Below are 19,074 nucleotides of genomic sequence, written 5' to 3'. Positions count from 1 at the left end.
CCTAAGATATGGTAAAGATGAGATTTAGTCTGGGACTCTAGAACTCAGTCTCCTCCGCCCCGCCTTTTTTTTTTTTTTTTTTTTTTTGAGACAGAGTCTTGTTCTGTCACCCAGGCTGGAGTGCAATGGCAATATCATGGCTGACTACAGCCTCAACCTTCCAGGCTCAAGCAAATCTCCTGCTTCAGCCTCCTGAATAGGTGGGACTACAGGCATGTGCCACCACACCTGGCTAATTTTTTTTTTTTATTTTTAGTAGAGATGATGTCTTGCTACATTGTTCAGGCTGGTTTCAAACTCTTGAGCTCAAGTAATCCTCCCACCTTGACCTTCTGTAAGTGCTGGGATTATAGGTATGAGCCACCATGCCCAGCCCAGAACTCAGTTTTTTAACTACTACCCAATAAAGTCTCTCTGTGGCTTATCTTCAAATCTGCTCCAGTCACTGCCAGGAGCTTTTTCTGGTGTTGAGCCATCCTCACAGTTTAAATCTATATTCTCTGCTAGAAAGTACCATGTAGACTTTCTCCTGGCCCCTCAGACTCAACAAATCCCAAAGTGAACCTGCCTCTCCATTTATCTTCCTTGATTTTTGCCTATGGTACTATACCATCTTTTTAGTCGTTGAGGCTGGGGACCTCTAAGTCACCTCTGAAAGCTCCTTCTTCTTATCCTCCCCCAACCTTGGCATAGCCAATTATTAAATCCCACTGATCCTTCCTACTTCCTGGCTCTGCTGCCTTCTCTTCATCCCAAATTGTTGCCATCTTAGTACTGTCTCCCACAGCCTGTTTACTTTTCTACTGCAGTAGTTCTATCTGGTCTCCCTTTCCCATGCTTTCACTACTTTAATCCTTCCTAATCAGGATAATCAACAGTGTTGAGACAGTGGGGAAAAGGCAAAAATGTGGAATTAAAAGACCTAGGTGAAACCACTGCTCTGCAACTTAGCTATGTCAATTTGTATAAGCCACTTGGCAGCTCTAAGTTCAAATCTTTCATCCTTATCATAGGGCCTAACACCTACCAACAAATTAGCATTAGAAATGGTTTTATGAGGGCAACAATTCTGTCCTCTATTAGTGGATGTATAGTAGTAAAGAATTCTGTGGAGCACTATGCATAGAATATACTCATTTTTCCATGTATAGTTCTTCATAGAATTATTCAGTACCATATCTCCAATGTCTTACGCATAACAGGTGCTCAAAAATATCTGTTGGATCGATGAGTAGAAAACTCTTCCATATTTTTTCATCTCTTATTTTATTTCCCTTTATACCTGACTTCATAGTCTAAATTCCAATCACAGAAAACTGTATGCAATTCCCCAAACATACACTGATTTATATTTCTATGGTTTTGTTCACATTTCTTCTGCTTGGCAAATGCCCATTCCTCTCTTTCTGTTTTCAAAATGTCTTTTTTTTGCAGTATATTAGTGTCATGTTTTTCCATTTGTGTGCTTTTTGTTAGTGATTTTGCTGTTTAAAATGGTTCCCAATCATAGTGCTGAAGTGCTGTCTGGTGTTCCTAACTGAAGGAGGGCTGTGATGTGCCTTGTGGAGAAAATACGTGTGTTAGATAAGCTTCATTCAGGCACGAGTTTTTAGGACTATTAGCTATGAAATTCAATGTTAATGAACCAACAGTATGTATTAATGTGTCTTTACATATATGTGTGTATGTGTGTGTGTGTGTGTGTGTGTATATGCACATTTTCTTTCTTTTTTTGAGGCAGGGTCTGGCTCTCCAGCCCAGGCTGGAGTGTAGTGGTGTGATCATAGCTTACTGTAGCCTCAACCTCCCAGACTCAAGTGATCCTCCCACCTTACTCTCAAGTATCTGGAACTATGGGATGCACCACCATGCCCAGCTAACTATTTGTGTGTGTGTGTGCGTGCATGTGTGTGTAGAGAAAGGGTCTCATTATGTTGCCCAGGCTGGTCTCAAATTCCTGGGCTCAAGTCATCCTTCTGTCTTGGCCTTCCAAAGTGCTGGGATTTACTGGTGTGAGCCACAGCACCTGACCTAAGTAAAGTGTCTCTAAACAGAAACACACATAACATACATAACAAAATTATGTATTGAGTGGTATTTCCCCTAGGAACAGTAGTTGAGTATCCACTAATTCAGAGTTTGTGGCAACATTATACAATACAACTACTGTGAGTAATGGGAATCAACTGTATTTCCCAGTTCTAAAACCATTAGCTCCCCACAGCCTATAGAATAATACTGTAATTTCTTAACCTCAGGTATATTATTATAGTCTGCACCACTGATAGAGGACTTTTTGTTCAGCCAAATCTGGGTATTTTTCATGTTGTATCTAGCTTGGCAGTATGTGCCACAAGTCTGCCAGGATGATCTTCTCATATTGTATCTGCCCTGCCAGACTTGGTTGGCCTTTATAGACAAGACTGTGTTGTAATTATCATCACACCCTTCAAAGTGTATACCTGTCATTCTTCATCTATTTATCCATCCACCTACCCACAACTCAGCGAGCCTCTACTCTGTGCTAGGCCTGTGTAAGTCCTGTGCCAGGAACTGGGGGTACAAAGGCAAATAAGACAGTATAGCTACTGCCCTAAATGAACTCATACAGAGCAATTCCCAGAGGGCCCTGACATAAACGAGGTAAAAAATCTCTATGAGGAAATACACCTGTCTCTCACACTAGGAAAAACACCATAAACTAATTCAGGAATATTTTCACTTATGAAAGAAATCTGCTGGTTTGGTAAAACAGAAGACAAATGTTAAACTCTAGATATTTCTAATTGAACACCATTCTCAATCTTTCGTTATTAGGCATGTAGGGCACATTGTTTGATATCTTTACTTGAAAACTGGTAGTTTCCAAACAGTTAATATTGGACAAAGATTCTTTGTCTTCTTGAAACCAAAACACTGAAAAAAAAAAAAAAAAAAAGAGGAAGGAGGGAATGGGGTTGCAAAGAAAAATAATCACCATTACCATCACACCAGCTACACTATTAGATTCTTACCCTGTATTAATTTTATATATTATATATTTTATATAAATTATATATACATTATATTTATATATAATAATGTAATGTATATTATATATAAAATAATATAAAATATTAATATTATATATAAAATAATGTATTATATATAAATATAATAATTATTAATATTATATACACACACACACACACACATATATATATAAAACCTTGGGAGGTTGTGCCTGGTTTCTCCTGGACTTTGCTCATGTACCTTTTCTCCTTGCTGATTTTGCTTTGTATCCTTTTGCTCTAGGAACTCATAGCCCTGAGCATGATTATATGCTGAGTCCTATGAATCTTCCTAGGAAATGACATATATATGAATGAAACATTTTATATAGATTTTTAAATGCTCACTACATGCCTTTGAAGTACGTATTGCTACTTCCATTTTACCAAGAAATTAAATAACCTAAGATCACTCAGTGAAGAGTTGATCCATTTGACTCCACAACTTGTGTGTTTTCTTGTTTCAGTCTACAGTGCCTATGCAATGTGACTGAGGAGAGGTAGTATTAAATAAATCATCCTTACAGTGTTGATCTACATTTGTTTATAGTGGCAAGCAAGAAAAATAAATATCAACAACTCCTCCCCTTTTCAAAGTAGCCCATTTGAAGAAAGTATTCTCCCTAGGCAGGGAAAGTGGCTGTAGGCTCAAGGACAACAATAGGGGTTCAGAGCAGACCATTATAGAATTTGGGGCAAATCTGCATTGAACACGCTGATACTCTACAAACTAGGTGATGGCTATTTCTAAGGATTGTCCCTCATGATGTCTTGAAAATCTCCTTTGAAAATACAGGTTGATTGGTGCTTGTTAGGATTCTTCTGAGACTACTTTTATACCCTTTGCTACAGGACTAAGTTATGTTCCAAGAGAAGGTGGGAAGTTTCCCTGTTTACAGAGGTCCCCTTACATATCTAGCAGTAAACTCCAGAAGTGAATTTGAGACATAAATATCTTAGAAAACAAAGTTATACGTTCAGAGAAGGGTTAACACAGCAGGACTGCTAGTGTTTGAAAGGCCTGCTTACAAGGTTGGCAACTAGAAACTTGGGTTTGAGAAGGGTTACCATTATTCCCAGAACTGATAAGAGTGGCTCATTATGCGTAAACTGTTTGTGCAAACAATATAGTTTATGAGGAACACTTGCTTTCCTTCTGGGAGTCTGGCATTTTGGTATATGTCTGGCAGAGTATGCCTATGTGGTCAGCCCCCAATAAAAACCCTGGGCACAGAGTCCCTATAAGCTTCCTTGGCTGGCAACATTTCACATGTGTTGTCTCAAATCATTGCTGGGGGTAATTAAGCATGTCCTCTATGATTCCATTGAGAGAGGACCCTTGGAAGGTTGTGCCTGGATTCCCCTGGACTTTGCCCATGTACCTTTTCTCTTTGATGGTTTTGCTTTGTAACCTTTTGCTGTAACAACTCATAACCACAAGTGTGATTATATGCTGAGTCCTGTGAGTCTTCCTAGGAAATCACTGAACTTAGAGATAGTCTTGGGGGACCCCCAACACATTATATGAAAATGTTTTGTTTAGGGTAAAGAGCATAGACTTTGGAGGTTAGAATCCCAATTATATCAGTTACTATGTGTGTGGTGCTGGAAATATCACTTAACATCTCTTAAGCCCAGTTGTCTAACCTGTAAAATAGGACTACTATCTATGCTTTAGGGTTGAATGAAAATTAAATGAGAGAATATTTTCTGAAATGTCTGCACAAGGTCTGGCATGGAACAGAACATTAATAATTGTTAATTCCTCTCACTGAAAGCTGGAAAAGGCTGTAAAAACTGAAGAGGTCCTGAAATCAGCCATAAAAATTTCAAAGAAAACTTTCACATCGGAGATCCACCACCTCTTGGAAGGCTCAGGCCCAACTGTTGTTAAAACTAGGCAGAAAATTCTACCAACAAAAGTCACTGAAAACTTCTTGGATGTTTGGTCACATTTCCATGTAACCCTAGCTGAAAGGATTTTGCTTTGTGGAAAAAAGTAATGTGGAGAGAAGAGAGAATATGCTTCCTTAGAGGAAAGTAGGTGTGAAAGTGAGATGGTGTGGTGTCATCCTACACACCAGGGGTATGTCTAGTTGGTGAGCTGTGCTATTCTTTCCCAGCACAAGGTCTACACATCTTAAGGCTTCACGTCTTGAATGCACCATGTGCCATGTCTGTGTCCTCACATTACCTCACTTAATTCTTTATTTTTAAATTTTCATTTTTTATAGAGATGGGGCGGCCTCTCTATGTTGTCCAGGCTGGTCTTGAACTCCTGGGCCCAAGCGATCCTCTTGCCTTGGCCTCCCAAAGAGTTGAGATTATAGGCATGAGCCACCGCACCTGGCCTTCACTTTATTCTTACAACCAGCACGAAGGTGGTTATTATTATCTGCCTTTTACAGGTAAAAGAACCAGTTTAGTGTGGTTATGTGACTTGCCCAAGGCCCCCCTAATAGTTGGTTCTTTGTATTATATCATCATGCTGTCTCCCTGTCATGATTGCCAAGGCTCAGAACACATTTTTACTGCATTTTACTAAGGGGACTGCAATAAACAGTGGATTTTCTTCCAAGGAAGAGTCTGTTATAATGCAACTGGCAAAGTGCAAGTCACTGTCATATTAAGAATGAAGAATGTGTCTAAAAACTTATTTTTTAAAAGGCTAGAGACAGGTCAAAAGTAGTGACTTTTGGGACATGGATTAAAGAAGTTTAGCCATTACCAACTCAAACGGCATGGCCCTCTGCCAGTTACCAAGTATTTTCATTATCACTTTTGATCTTATCATCACAATTTATCTGTGAGGACACATGACATTATCGTCACTTGAAAGATGAAGTAGCTGAAATACAGAAAAGAGAAATGATGTACTCAGAGCACCTCAGCTAATAGGTGGAAGTGCCAGTATTAGAACAAAGATCTGTCTGACTCCAAGTATAGAGAGGACAGGAGAATCTATGGGCCATTTACCAAATACTTAGTCTAGGCATTGGTAACCTTTACATCCAACCATCTCTCCAATCTTCCCCTGCCTGGTGGTATTTCTATCATCTCATTTTAAAGACTACAACATCCTTAATTATTCTTATGGCTTCAGTCTTTATTCCATTGTCAATTCATCTTTCCAGGTTACTAGTGAGATATAACAGAAAGAATCACTACGGTCACATTTAAGTGCCAGCTCTGCCACTGCTTAGCTATGTGATCTTGGTTAAAACACTTAATTTACAGTTTCAGTTTTGAAGCTATAAAATGGAGATAATATCTGTCTGGTATAAAAGGTTTTGGACATGAGTTTGAAATCTGCTTCTTTGAGCTTTTGATTTCTTAACCATAAAGTAAGGATACCCCAATCTCATAGGGTTGTTGTAAGAATTCAATTACATGATACCTGTAAAGTGCCTAGCACTTTAACATATAATGGGAACATATAAGGGGAACTCAATAAATAGAAGACAGCATTATTATTATTTCACAGGCTGTTTGTTCATTTGCATCATTCATTCATTCATTCAGCAGGTATTTACTGAGCATCAGTTAAGTTTCAGGTACTGACCTAGGTGCCAGGATTAGTTAACAAATAAAGTTCTTGCCCTCTAAGAGCTTTTATTCTAGTAGCAGGGAGACAATAAACAACTATATACCTATTATGTCAGAGAGTGAACAGTTCAGTGGAGAAAAAGAGAGCAGGATAAGAGAAATAGGGGTTGTCAGTCTGGCAGGGTGGGGAAGGTAGGGCAGAGAGGGGAGGGAAGGAAGACTATTACTTTATATGGGTTGGTCAGCAAAAGCCTCAAAAAAGGCAGTATTTGAGCAGATACCTGAAGGAAGTGAGGGCATAAGCACTATCTAGAGGAAGACTATTTCAGTAGAAGAAAGTGCAAATGCAAGGCCCTGAAGTAGGAACATGTTTCATGGTGTTGTACAAATAGCAAAGATGCCAAGGTAAATGGAAATGACTGAGTGGGAGAGGGGTCAGAGAAATGCCAGCAAGTTAGATCAATAAAGGCCTTTCATTCTGAACTGATGGGGAGCTATTACAGGGTTCGAAAAGAGAAGTGACATAATTTGCCTTATTAAAAAAATATCATTGTCTTTTTTGAAAACAAGATTGAAGGGGTTCACAGATGGAAGCAGAGGCCAGTAGGACATCATTATAATAATTTGGATAACAGATTATAGTGGCTTGGGCTAGGGTTCAGTTGTAGAGGTACTGAGAAGTAGATTCTGGGTATACTTTGAAAGTAAAACCAACAGATTTTGCTATGAGTTGGATGGAGAAAGGAGAGAAAGAGGAGTCAAGGATAACTCTTGAGGTTTCTTGCCTGAACAAAAAGAATGAAGCTGCCATTTAATCAGATAAGGAAGACTATGGGAGGAGCAGGTTTTGGGGGAGAGTAGGAATCAGGAATTCAGTTTTGACTATGTTTCATGTGAGACGCCTACTGGATGCAAAGTGGAGATACTGAGTAGACAGCTGTATGTAGAAATGTTTGGAGTTAGAGAGAGAATTTAGACTGGATATATATATTTGTGAGTTGTAACTGTGTATATTACGTTTATTGCCACAAGACTAGATGAGAGCAATTAGATAATGCCAGTAGAAAGAGATCAAAGGACTGACATGTATTGAGCATCTGCTGTGTGCCAGGTAATGTAAATCTGTAAATTATGGAATAATGTATGTGTTATTATTCTTACTGTGATGATAATAATGGATGACTATATCATTCTGTTACTCAATAAATAAAGCCAAGCTCCTTCTCCTGGTATTCCAGGTTTTATATATCCTATCCCCAAACCTCCTTCAGCCTTTTCTCAGGACTTTGTTAGACAAAGCCCCCTCGTTTCAGCCAGTCTGGTCATGGCTTTGTGCTTTTCAACATTAGCCCTTTTACCTCAAGCTGTCCTCGCTGCTGGAGAATGTTTTCCTCTTAGCAACCTACCAAAAAATCCTATCTACCTCAGTTTTGTTCAACTGCTATCTCTTTTACACAACCTCTCTTGGTTACCCACGCCAGCAGGGATCTATTGCCCCTTTTGCTTGACTATTCTTTGGATCCACTGCATGAACTGCAGTATGAGGACTGTTTGTATGAGAGGCTGAAATGTTCTTAAATGTGGGACCATGCCTTATTCCTTGGCACTAAGCAGAGAGGCTGGCAAAATAAAACTGTATTGGATAAACAGGGTGTGGAATACAACTAAGCGTATATTTTACCAGCATCTAGCAGTGACCCAGAAATAGGAATTACAAGGTGAAATGAAGAAATCAGAGATGATAAAATCTTTCAAAATATGTAACGCCGAGCTTTATTTACACATTGAAAATATTTTTCTTTTTTTTTCTATTTGAGACAAAGTCTCACTCTCTCACCAGGCTGGAGTGCAGTGGTGCGATCTCAGCTCACTGCAACCTTTACCCTCCGAGTTCAAGCAATTCTCCTGCCTCAGCCTCCTGAATAGCTGGGATTACAGGCACCTGCCACCGTGCCCGGCTAATTTTTTGTATTTTTAGTAGAGACGAGATTTCACCATCTTGCCCAGGCTGGTCTTGAACTCCTGACCTCGTGATCCACCTGCCTTGGCTTCCCAAAGTGCTGGGATTACAGGTGTGAGCCACCATGCCTGGCCTAAGTTTTGTATTTTTTAGTAGAGGCAGGGTTTCACCACGTTGGCCAGGCTGGTCTTGAACTCCTGACCTCAAGTGATCCGCCTGCCTCAGCCTTCCAAAGTGTTGGGATTACAGGCGTGAGCACTCGGCCAACAATTAAAATTTAAAAAATTTAAAACTTACAATTTAGAAAATGAATTTCTTAAACAAAATGAGTAACCTAAAGAAATATAAACTGCCCTTGCTAGTATTTTTCCCTTTAATTAGGTTGCTGTTGTGTCAGATTAGAGTTTCATATACAGACCTATTTAAGCAGCACCTGTATTAGTCTCTTAAATCTTTCGCTGTTTACTTTTTTTTGAATGTTGTAAATATTTTGTAAACAGTTTTTACCAAATGACTTCTACCTAAAAATTCAGGAGTCCTGTCGAATAATCCAGGATAATTTTTCTTCACAACATAACTTCTGAAAATAAGGCAATCAAGAGGCCTGGGCTGCAGTCCTCAGTGGTCATTAATTAACTGAATGTACACTCTCAAGCAAGTAACTTCACCTCAAGACCTCATATTCACCATTGCTGAATGATACTAACACCACACCTGTCTTGGTATCTCCCAAAGCTGACAGAAGAGGAGTGGGATAATTCTGTAAATGTATTTTGTACCTTAGTGAGGTCTCTTGTTTCTTTCAGTCAAGCAGTTTATTGTGGTTTAATGGTGAGATGCATGTGGCGAGGAGGTAATCAGAAGAAGTGAGAACTGAGCAGGAAAAGGAGATGGTGTGAAACTTTGAAGATTTTGTATGCCATGGTAAGGAGTTTGGACTTTTTCTGTAGGCCATTAGAACCACTGGAGGCTTTTAAGCAGGAGAGAGAGAGAGATCATCAAAGTCGTTTAAAAAAATAACTCAAGAGACAGTGGGGAGGATAGATGTGGGGAGGCAAAACCGGAGGCAGGGAGATGAATTAGGAAGCCATAGGTTTAACTTGGGCTATGACGACTTGGGCAGTGGTATAGAGGGAAAGAGAAGAAAAGAACAGATTTGAGAGAAGTTTAGAGACAAAATTAATATTGCAATCGTCTAGATACTAATGTGTTCCATTACACGATCATAGTTCTTTTTATCTGAATCTTGATTATTTAGGGATACTGAACATTTCCAAATAACCAGATATAGTGATATAAAATACCTGAGGGGAATGGAACAAGCTCAGCAGTAGGACCTTTAACATCAGATGCTTCATCTTGGTTTATTTTGAGAACAAAGCTTTTAAGATACAGTCGTTCAATGGCATTAAAGTTTTTTCTTCTGGCTCTTGTTTTTTAAAAAAATAAAAGTCTAATATAAATTGAAAATCAATCCAACTGCAATATTAGAGGTATTACCATATGAAGGTTATTGAAGTACAAAATATTTTAAAATACTGGTGCTTGCAGCTGTAATTTATTGCATTTATTAGGTGGTCTCTAATGTTGATTTTTCTAGTTCTATGACTCTAATTTTAAAGTGGAACTCTATAATTTATTAAGTTTTTTAAAAGGACTCAATAATCTCAAAAAGCAATGATCATAAGAAAACTTGGATGTCACCATCAGCTCTGTTTTTATAACTGTTCAAGTGACTTAAGTGCTTAATTTTACTAGGCTTTCATTCTCCCACCAGTAATGTGGCAGCATTGGCCTTCATATCTCTGAGATCCTTTGCAAATATCAGATATTTGCAAGATTTCAATGATATATTCTTAAACCTGGGTTACAGCCAGATACTTGTAACTCAAATTTGATATCCATCACTGTTCTAGAGAAAGAATTCACTGCTGCCACGTTTTCTTTAACTGTAAGCCCTTCCCACCTCTTCTGCCTCTCTCTATTTAGGATTATTATAGCAGATACTGTTTTATGTGCTATGAATATAGTAATTTATATTCACTTTATATAACTCTTACCATGACCATCTCAGATATTATCATTTCTCTTTCAAAGATGAAGAAATGAAAGTTCGGCAGGGTCAAGTAAGTTGTCCAGTGTTCAGTATGATGGAGTGGGATGCACATGCAAGACTAACTACGACTGAAACATTTACTTCTGACTTTGCTATTCTGCTTCCACTCACTGAACATCTCTCTGTGCAAGGATCAGGTAAAATTCACTTCCTTTGTAATACTTTCCCTTATCACTGCTGGCTGAAATTACTTATCCTTCTAACTGTGGGTGTAATTTGTAATGCAATTTGCTTTAGATGTGTGTTTTTACTATAATGTGAACTCTTCAAGGTCAGCAACAATTTTTTTTAAATTTCTGTATCACCAGCATCTGGTATGAAGGCTGAAACAGAGAGGTTGCACAGCAAATGTTTTGCTATAATGAGAGAACAAATACATGAATTAAATGCGAATTAAATTTCTTCTATCTCCTTATGGTGGCAAATAGTATCCACGTGTTATGGATGAAGTCAAGTCAAACTTCATCTAGCTGTAGCTTCTGGATTCAGACTGTAAATTCTACAAGGGTTAGATCTATGCCATTATTTTTCTTCACTGTGTTTGTAGTGTTTAGCTTGGTGCTTAGCATAATAAAAGTGGATGGGTGACAGAGAAAGGAATTTGTATACCCCAAATTTGAAAGGCTTTTCCCCCAGTACATTTAAACAAAACCTTACTGAAGGTCTACTCTAGAAAAACGCTGCTGGAGCTTGTTTACACTCATTCTCCTGTTCATTTAAGTCTTAGAGGGAGAAACAAAAATTACGAGTTATAGTTACAGAGAAAAAAACCTAGAAAGCTGGGGCAAAATATAAATTCCCTCATTACTTTGTTTTAGATATATAAGAAAACAGTTTATTCCTGAATGCATGTCTGTCTGTTTGGGGATTCATATCTATAGATCTAGAAAAAGGCATGTTCTCTAGGCTAGAACGGGGGCTGTGTGATTATATCAGTGGCAATACACATGGGCTATCAGTGGACTCTTAGAGCTCACTTGCCATTCTTCATCCTCCTTTCCTAGTGCTTTCCAGTCATTTTACAAATTGAAAGATCTCACTTTCCAATCGTAGATAGAGCTCCTCTGAGGGATGTGGATATGGGTAGGCAAAAAATAGAAAAAGAGGAGGCAGAAAGAAGAGTTGTGGGATAAAGAAATAAGGAGAAGGGAAGAATGGAAAGATGGGGGAGAAGATAAAACAGGTAAAATAGGATTGGAAAAAAGGGAAGGGGTAGAAAAGGAAGGAGGAGAGAAAAGGGAAGATAAGGAAGTGGCACAGAAGAGGAAGGCTGGGGGATACTGACAACCTCTTACCAAGTGGCATGAGTGATAATCAGCTTTTCTGGGAAGGGCCTATGTCTGGGCTACTGTAGGTCTGGAGGGGAGCTGGGGGAGCTGGCAGCAGTCCTTTACTCTAACTCAGAGACAGGAGTTGGCCTATAGGAGGAGTAGTAGGGTGAATATCATTATACAGCTTTTAGGACTCAACTACCTCATTTCCAAGGCAATGCCCAAGTAAGGCAAATGGACCACTGATGTTCACACGGCTCTAACATGTCCAAGAGGTAGAGCTCTGGAAATAAATACTACTCCTTCTCTTGGTAACTGTTATTAGCAAAATTGGGGAAAACACACACACACACACACACACACACACACACACACACACACACCCCAAAACCAAGTAACTCATTGCTTCCACAACTTGAATCAGCGTTTCTGGGGAAGGCCTATGTCTGCGGCTATTTTGGTTGTCTTACAGTGTTCAGTTCAGGGAAGTATGCTCAGCAGACATTTACTAAATGGTTAGACAGCTGAGAAATCTTAACATGAAGTATTGTTTTGGCTGGGGGTGGGTGGCAGGCATGGGAGGTACAGAAGAACACTTAACTGGTTCCTCTGCTGAGAAACCAGTCTCTGCTTTGTGGAGAAAAGGCTGAAGACACAATTAAGACTCCTAGAGTTAAGGCTTATATTATTTGTTATTAAAAAGGCAAGGCCTTAAGATGTGCTTTTTAACAGTCTTTAGTTTGGCTGTAATTTAAGATGACTTTTACAAATTAGATCCTAATCCTAGGACACACAGATGGCTGTTACAGAATAGCCTTGCAAAAACACTAGTCATTTGACTTGAAAGAGAATTCAGAGAAGAATGAAGGGCCTTTAACTCTCACCCCACCCCTGGCTCTAGGAGGCCTAAAGAGTCTTGGGTGGGCTTTCTTAGTTTAAGTCTGGAATCTGGGTGGGCCTAGAGCATCTGTTCTCATTTGGACCAGCCTCTCTGTTCATTCTGGAACCAGAGATTAGGGGAGTCCGAGCTTATTAACATTCAACAACAGTTACTGATGCTTATGTATGAAGCACTATGCTGGCAACTGCAGGGAGATAGTCACAGGCCCAAGAACACTCTGCATTTCACATCACATCTCCCCAGTTTCCTTTCAACAGCAACTTTCCACAGTTCAGAGTTTCACCCCGTGGAAAGAGGTTCTTAATAGTGATCAAAAAGCCTAGCTTCTTTTAAGATATTTTCACCCCATCCCTGTCAGTAATAAGCTTTAAAAATTAATTTGAAAGAAAAAGTTTAATTTTAAAATGCAGAAAGTCTATTTCTTCCAGTACTTCCATTTTTAAAGACGAGACCCATTCAGAAAGGGAGTGACTTAAAACTAAGGGTTGGGAAGGGCAAACTTAGCTCCTAAGTTTTTTAAGTTCTCTGAGGTGAGATTTTCATCACAGAACATAAAGTATGAGAACCAGGCTGATCTTGAACCCTTTGATATTGGTTCTTTGTTAAATGTTCACACACTGAGAGTTCAACTTCAGTGACAGAAGTTAAGGTAGTTTTCATACTTGGCTGTGTGGTAAGAACATATGCAGGCCTGTGTTCCCTTGTGCATGTTTGTGTGCCTTATATACAAATAAAGGGAATGACCTTGGAGCAGGAGGCAGGACCAGTGAAAAAGGAACAATAGTCAGCACCTGGGTTCCACTACAGTCTCCTGGGCTTAGAAATAAGTGGCAAGATCCTCATTCCACCCAGAGGGGATATTACTAGTTTCTCTCTCTATCCTGTAAACCTGACAGCCAATGTGAGAGACTCAGATGTGCCTTAATGAAATTCTTGGTTTTTGTATGCTAGGTTACTATGCCTAGATCATAATGGAATCACAGAATATTTACTGTATATTTTAGAGCTAAGGAAGTCTAAGTCCCATCCCATATCAAGCAGGAATACCAGGGATGAATCCCTCTCCATATATATCTGTTATTCCTGAAAAGAGTAGTACTTGGTAATCTCCAATGATAGGAAAATTAACACTTCACGACACAACATATTCCTTTCTTATAAAATGCTTTGTTACACTATGCCAAATTTTGTCTCATGTAACTTTCAACTCATTGGTCCCAGTTCTGCCCCTGGAGCCTCAAAAAATCAGATCCCTCTTTTACAAGGCATGCCTTCAAGTAGCTGAAGACAACAATCACATCTCCCATGGTCCTTCCTTCTTTAGAGGTAATGTTCCTTAAATGACACGATTTGCAGCTCCCTCACCTTCCTACCAGCCCTGCTCCTATTTCTTCAGGCTTCGTTTTTCAGTGTGAAGCCTAAAGACTATTTCAGGGGTAGGTTTTTTTTTTTTTTTTAATTTTTTATTTCCATAGGTTTTTGGGGAACAGGTGGTATTTTGTTACATGAGTAAGTTCTTTAGTGGTGACCTGTGAGATTTTGGTGCACCCATTACCCAGGGGTAGTTTATCTTAGTGCAGAGTTAAACAGGACCATTAAGTTAACCTCTGGTTGGGATGACACCTCTAAAACAGGAGCTAGCTTTTTTGTTGGCAGCCACAACATGTTATTAATGTGTATTCAGCTTAATTCAACCATAACCTCTACTAAAGGAATCTATTTCTACACGTTTCTGTAAAATTTCTGCAGCTTCATTTTGTGTAAGTTTCAGTATTTTAAGATTTTCTTGAATCTTATTTTTCATAACCTATAAATCTGATAAAGTCTTCATGTAGGTTGCTAATAAATATGGTAAGTAATAAAAGATTAAATACAGAGCCTCTTGGTTCCCTACAAGGAAATGGTGGTTAACATTTTTTGGATGCAACCATTTAATCAGCAATGAATCTAACACATCTATATCTCTTTACTTTACCCCAGAATACTATGAGAGACTATCAAATATTGTGCTGTAATGCAAGCACACAGTGAATACAGGTCACCCTCTGTAACCTCCCAGGGTATAGTAAGACTATCAAATCACAAAATACTTTCTGTTTTGCATGAGTCATTCTTAGTGAACCTATATTCGTTGACCCTGATATCTAACTGTTAAGCTGTTAAACTTACAATTCTCAGGTATATTCTAAGGTCTACAGAATATATCTCATTTGAGGAATACAGATGAGACCTCGGCAAAGACTGGAATGATGGAATAGGGAAAACAGGTAGGAAGGAAGATCTGTACCTAATTTCTTACATAGGCTACTGGGTACACATGTCTGCTGGCCTGGGAAGCCATACTTTCTCCAAAGGCTAAGGACAGAGTGATGTGCAGAACAAAGAAGGACTTCTGGATGTCTGGTAGTTGCCTGCACCATAGGACTTTTCTTGAACTACTTTGTTCAGCTTTAATGATGGCACATCTCCCACTGGGATATACTTCCTGCTATAGGTATGGGAACTTACATCTCTCCTAGGAAAGGTGCTCAGTAACTTGTACTCATCCCATGGAAATCCTTTGGAAGCTACAAAATCAAAGACAATCTGGAGCTTGCTGCTGGCCAGGAAACGCCGCTCCAAGAACTCGCCACTGGGGGTCCGGATCCGCAGTTTGCTCACAGGCTCAGCATTTTCTTCCTTTGGCTCAGGAGGCAGGGCTTGCTCTAAGGACAGCCGGATGGCCTAGGGAGAGCAAAAACCAGGTGTTAAAATGTGGGAAGGACTGGACTATGGAGAGTGGGGAGGAAGAGACCAGAGAAAAAGCTGCTGCTTTCTAGAAATTCATAGAAAAGTCACTGCCCCATTTATTAGCCAAGCCTAATGCTTGAAAAATAGAATCATGTATTTTTCATTTTCTTAATATTAGCCCAATAGGCAAGTAATTAAAATAAATTCCACCTTAATGACACATATTATTAAATATATAGGAAACTACACAGAAAAAGCATTTTTTTTAACTGAAGGGCTCAGATATTTGTGATCAAAGACATTCATATCAAATACCCAATTGATACCTTTCTAGGGTATGAATTAAAGCTATTAGATGCATTCAGAAAAGACACACACACACAGAAATATATTTATATCAGAAATACATTTTTCAAGTAGACGTAACTGCAGAGTTTGTAGAATACTGGATTATTATGTTTATGTCAAAATGGAATGGGGAAATTCTGTTTAGGGTGATGAAAACATTTTGGAAATAGTGGTGGTGGTTGGATAATACTGTGAATACAATTAATGCCACTGAATTGTATACTTAAGAATGGCAAGTTAGTGTACATATATTTTGCCACAATAAAAGAAAAGTTTTAAAACATGGAAAGAACTTCAAATATCGGGTTTATTGGTAGAAGAAGACCACAGTCCTAGTTCTGGCTTTGCCACTAACTCGCTTTGGGATTTGGCCAAATCTTAGTCATTGATTTCTGGACCTACAGATGGACCAAACCCTTCATTTGACTTAAGCAGGTGAAGTAAACTGCTGGAAGGCCTCATGGCTAGTGTGGGCTTGAATCCAGGTTTTAGTATTACATTGTTTCGCATTTGTGACATTCCATTAGGAGATGGTCTCTGAGGTCCCTAATAACATTGGAATCTATAAAAATTACTAAAACCTTTTTTGTCTAGAACCCTGAGAAAGACTTCATGTTAGAATCCATGAAATTCATCTAAAGCAGTGCTCTGAGGAAATTCATAGCCTTAACATTCTCATGCCATTATAAATTAAAGAATAAAAATAAGTGAATTAAGAATTAGATTTTAAAAGCTAGTGAATTATCAGTGTCTGGGAACAAAAAAAAATTTAAAACTAGTGAAAAAAAAAAACCCAATAAAATAAGTGGAAGGAAAGCTGATAATAAAATAAAAGTATAAATAAATAATTTAGGAAAACAAGAAATATAAAACTAGTCAGCTAATAAATAAGCTGGTTCTTTGGAGGTAATAAACTTACACAAATAAAAAGAAACAAAAATGGTAACCTACAGAGGGTAGGGGAAACAAGGTGGAAGAGGTGCCAGCTGGTGTTTTCTGCATATATGCCTATTTTGACCTATGCAAATTATCTGTTAAAAAATGTTTAAAATAACCAACAGAAAAAGTTGGCTCAGACACAAGTATGGATAAGAAATTAAGTAATTTGTGTCATGCAGGTGAATTTGGTTGGCTCTAATACTGAAGTATTTTTTTCAAATCATTCAAAATTTCTGCAATGTATAGAAAAAGCTAGTCTCGCCTATGACTGAGGTTATTTTCCTTCTGGAGGCACTGAATAACCACCTACCTTATAGGGGATTAGAGAGGTGGGAATTATATAGGCAATATATATAAAATTTTCAGTATGGCATCTGACACATAATAGGCTTCAGTGACAGTTGCTTTTCTTATAAGGAAGAGATCTACACAGAATATCAGATCTGGAAGGGGCTGCATTTGTCAAACAGCCCAATACTCTCATTTTTTATGTGGGGAAATTGATGTCCAGAAATGGAGACATAAGAAATACAGTTAAAAATATATTTTTGCTTTTTTTTCAGTCACTTTTGCCCTTTTTTCTGACAGCATGAGTGGCAGTTTACCTGATATTGGTGTTCTGTGACAGCAATGAGTTTCAGCTGAATAGTTCCAACTATTAAACTATTTCAGTAACACTATCATATATTAGTAACCAAATGAATGGATTAACCTGTGTATATCAAAATAAAATGCTAGTTGATATGCCAATTACAGCATTCACTATATAGTACCATAGTTATTTATTTAATGCCTGGCCTTCTTACTAGCCTGCAAGCTCCATAATGGCATGGGAGCATGTATTACTTCTTATTCCAAATATAGTGCATAGTACAAAGTAGATGCTCAATATGCCCTTGGAAGGGAAGGCATAAACTGACATGCTAACTGAAATAATGTAGGTGAAAGTACTTAGTATGATTATAGGCACACAGTAGGTGTTCAATAAATGCTAGAAGAATGTGAATCTCATAGCCTCTACTTCTAGTAACTAAGAATTAAACATCTTACTTCTCCTTTCTCTGAGGTATGATTCCTCCTTGCATTAACTGTTCAGATTAATTTTCCACATGTGTCCCTTAAAGGGAAACCATGAGTTGCTTTTAAGCATAAACCTCTGTGGATTAGAGTTATATACATTTTCTAAACTGTTAATGGGATCATCCATTTCTCAGTTAACAGTGGTGGTTCTTTTTTTTGAGATGGAGTCTCGCTCTGTCACCTAGGCTGGAGTTTATCTCGGCTCTCTGCAACCTCCATCTCCCAGGTTCAAGTGATTCTCCCACCTCAGCCTCCTGAGTAGCTGGGATTACAGGCGCGTGCCACCACACTTGGCTAATTTTTGTACTTTTAGTAGCGATGGGGTTTTGCCATGCTGGCCAGGCTGATCTCAAACTCCTGACCTCAAGTGATGCATCTGCCTAGGCCTCCCAAAGTGCTGGGATTACAGGTGTGAACCACTGCGCCCAGCCACAATGGTGGTTCTTTACAAGCATATCTTTGAGATTATAAAACATTTTTCCCAATTACAAAAGTAATATAAATTCATTGCAAAAATAGATTAAAAGAAAAACATTAAAACTAATCTGTAGATTCACCATTAAGATAGCCATCACCAAGATTGTTTATATCCACTAATTTTAAAAATATTTTAACCATTAAGTGTACAATTCAGTGGCATTAAATAAATTCACAATGTTGTACAACCATCACTACTATTTATTTTCAAAACTTTTTCATCGCCCAGATACTCTTCCTTAATTTTTCAGGCATATTTTATGTAAGTATATTTGAAACTTTTTTCAAAATTTGAGTCAGTGTTGTATTGAATAAAGCTTTATCCTTTCTGTTCAAAGTCATGTATTTTGTAATTGTTTTAAAGTTTTTATTAAAGTGTACCACACATATGAAAAAGTACACAAATCTTAAGTGTACAACTTGATAAAGTTTCAAAGTCAACATATCTGTAAAACCAGAATGCTGATCAAGTATCTCAGAAGCATACCCTTTCCTGGGAACTACTTCCCCTTAAAGTCAGTATTCTGACTTCTGACAGTGCAGTTAAAAAATTTTTAATTAAATCCCAGCACTTTGGGAGGCCGAGACGGGCGGATCATGAGGTCAGGAGATCGAGACCATCCTGGCTGACATGGTGAAACCCCGTCTCTACTAAA

The 19,074-nt window shown here is 38.4% G+C and overlaps 1 protein-coding gene and 1 long non-coding RNA gene across 6 annotated transcripts in view; one reads left to right on the top strand and one right to left on the bottom strand.

Annotated features, from left to right (window-relative positions):
* Positions 1-19,074, bottom strand: part of FAF1 (Fas associated factor 1) — a 518,996-nt gene that overhangs the window by 17,267 nt on the left and 482,655 nt on the right. For all 5 annotated transcript variants that reach the window (XM_077993853.1, XM_077993852.1, XM_077993856.1 and 2 more), the window contains 1 exon segment: positions 15,353-15,568. In XM_077993853.1, coding sequence (XP_077849979.1) covers positions 15,353-15,568 — 216 coding nt within the window.
* Positions 1,248-2,741, top strand: LOC144333508 (uncharacterized). The gene is made up of 2 exons (XR_013402202.1): positions 1,248-1,707; positions 1,917-2,741. It is a non-coding gene; the product is annotated as an uncharacterized LOC144333508 (long non-coding RNA).

Source organism: Macaca mulatta, chromosome 1, assembly GCF_049350105.2.
Source record: "Macaca mulatta isolate MMU2019108-1 chromosome 1, T2T-MMU8v2.0, whole genome shotgun sequence".
In the NCBI taxonomy this organism is placed as follows: domain Eukaryota; kingdom Metazoa; phylum Chordata; class Mammalia; order Primates; family Cercopithecidae; genus Macaca; species Macaca mulatta.
Note: the sequence above shows the minus strand (reverse complement) of the source record. Positions and strands in the feature narration are given on the sequence as shown.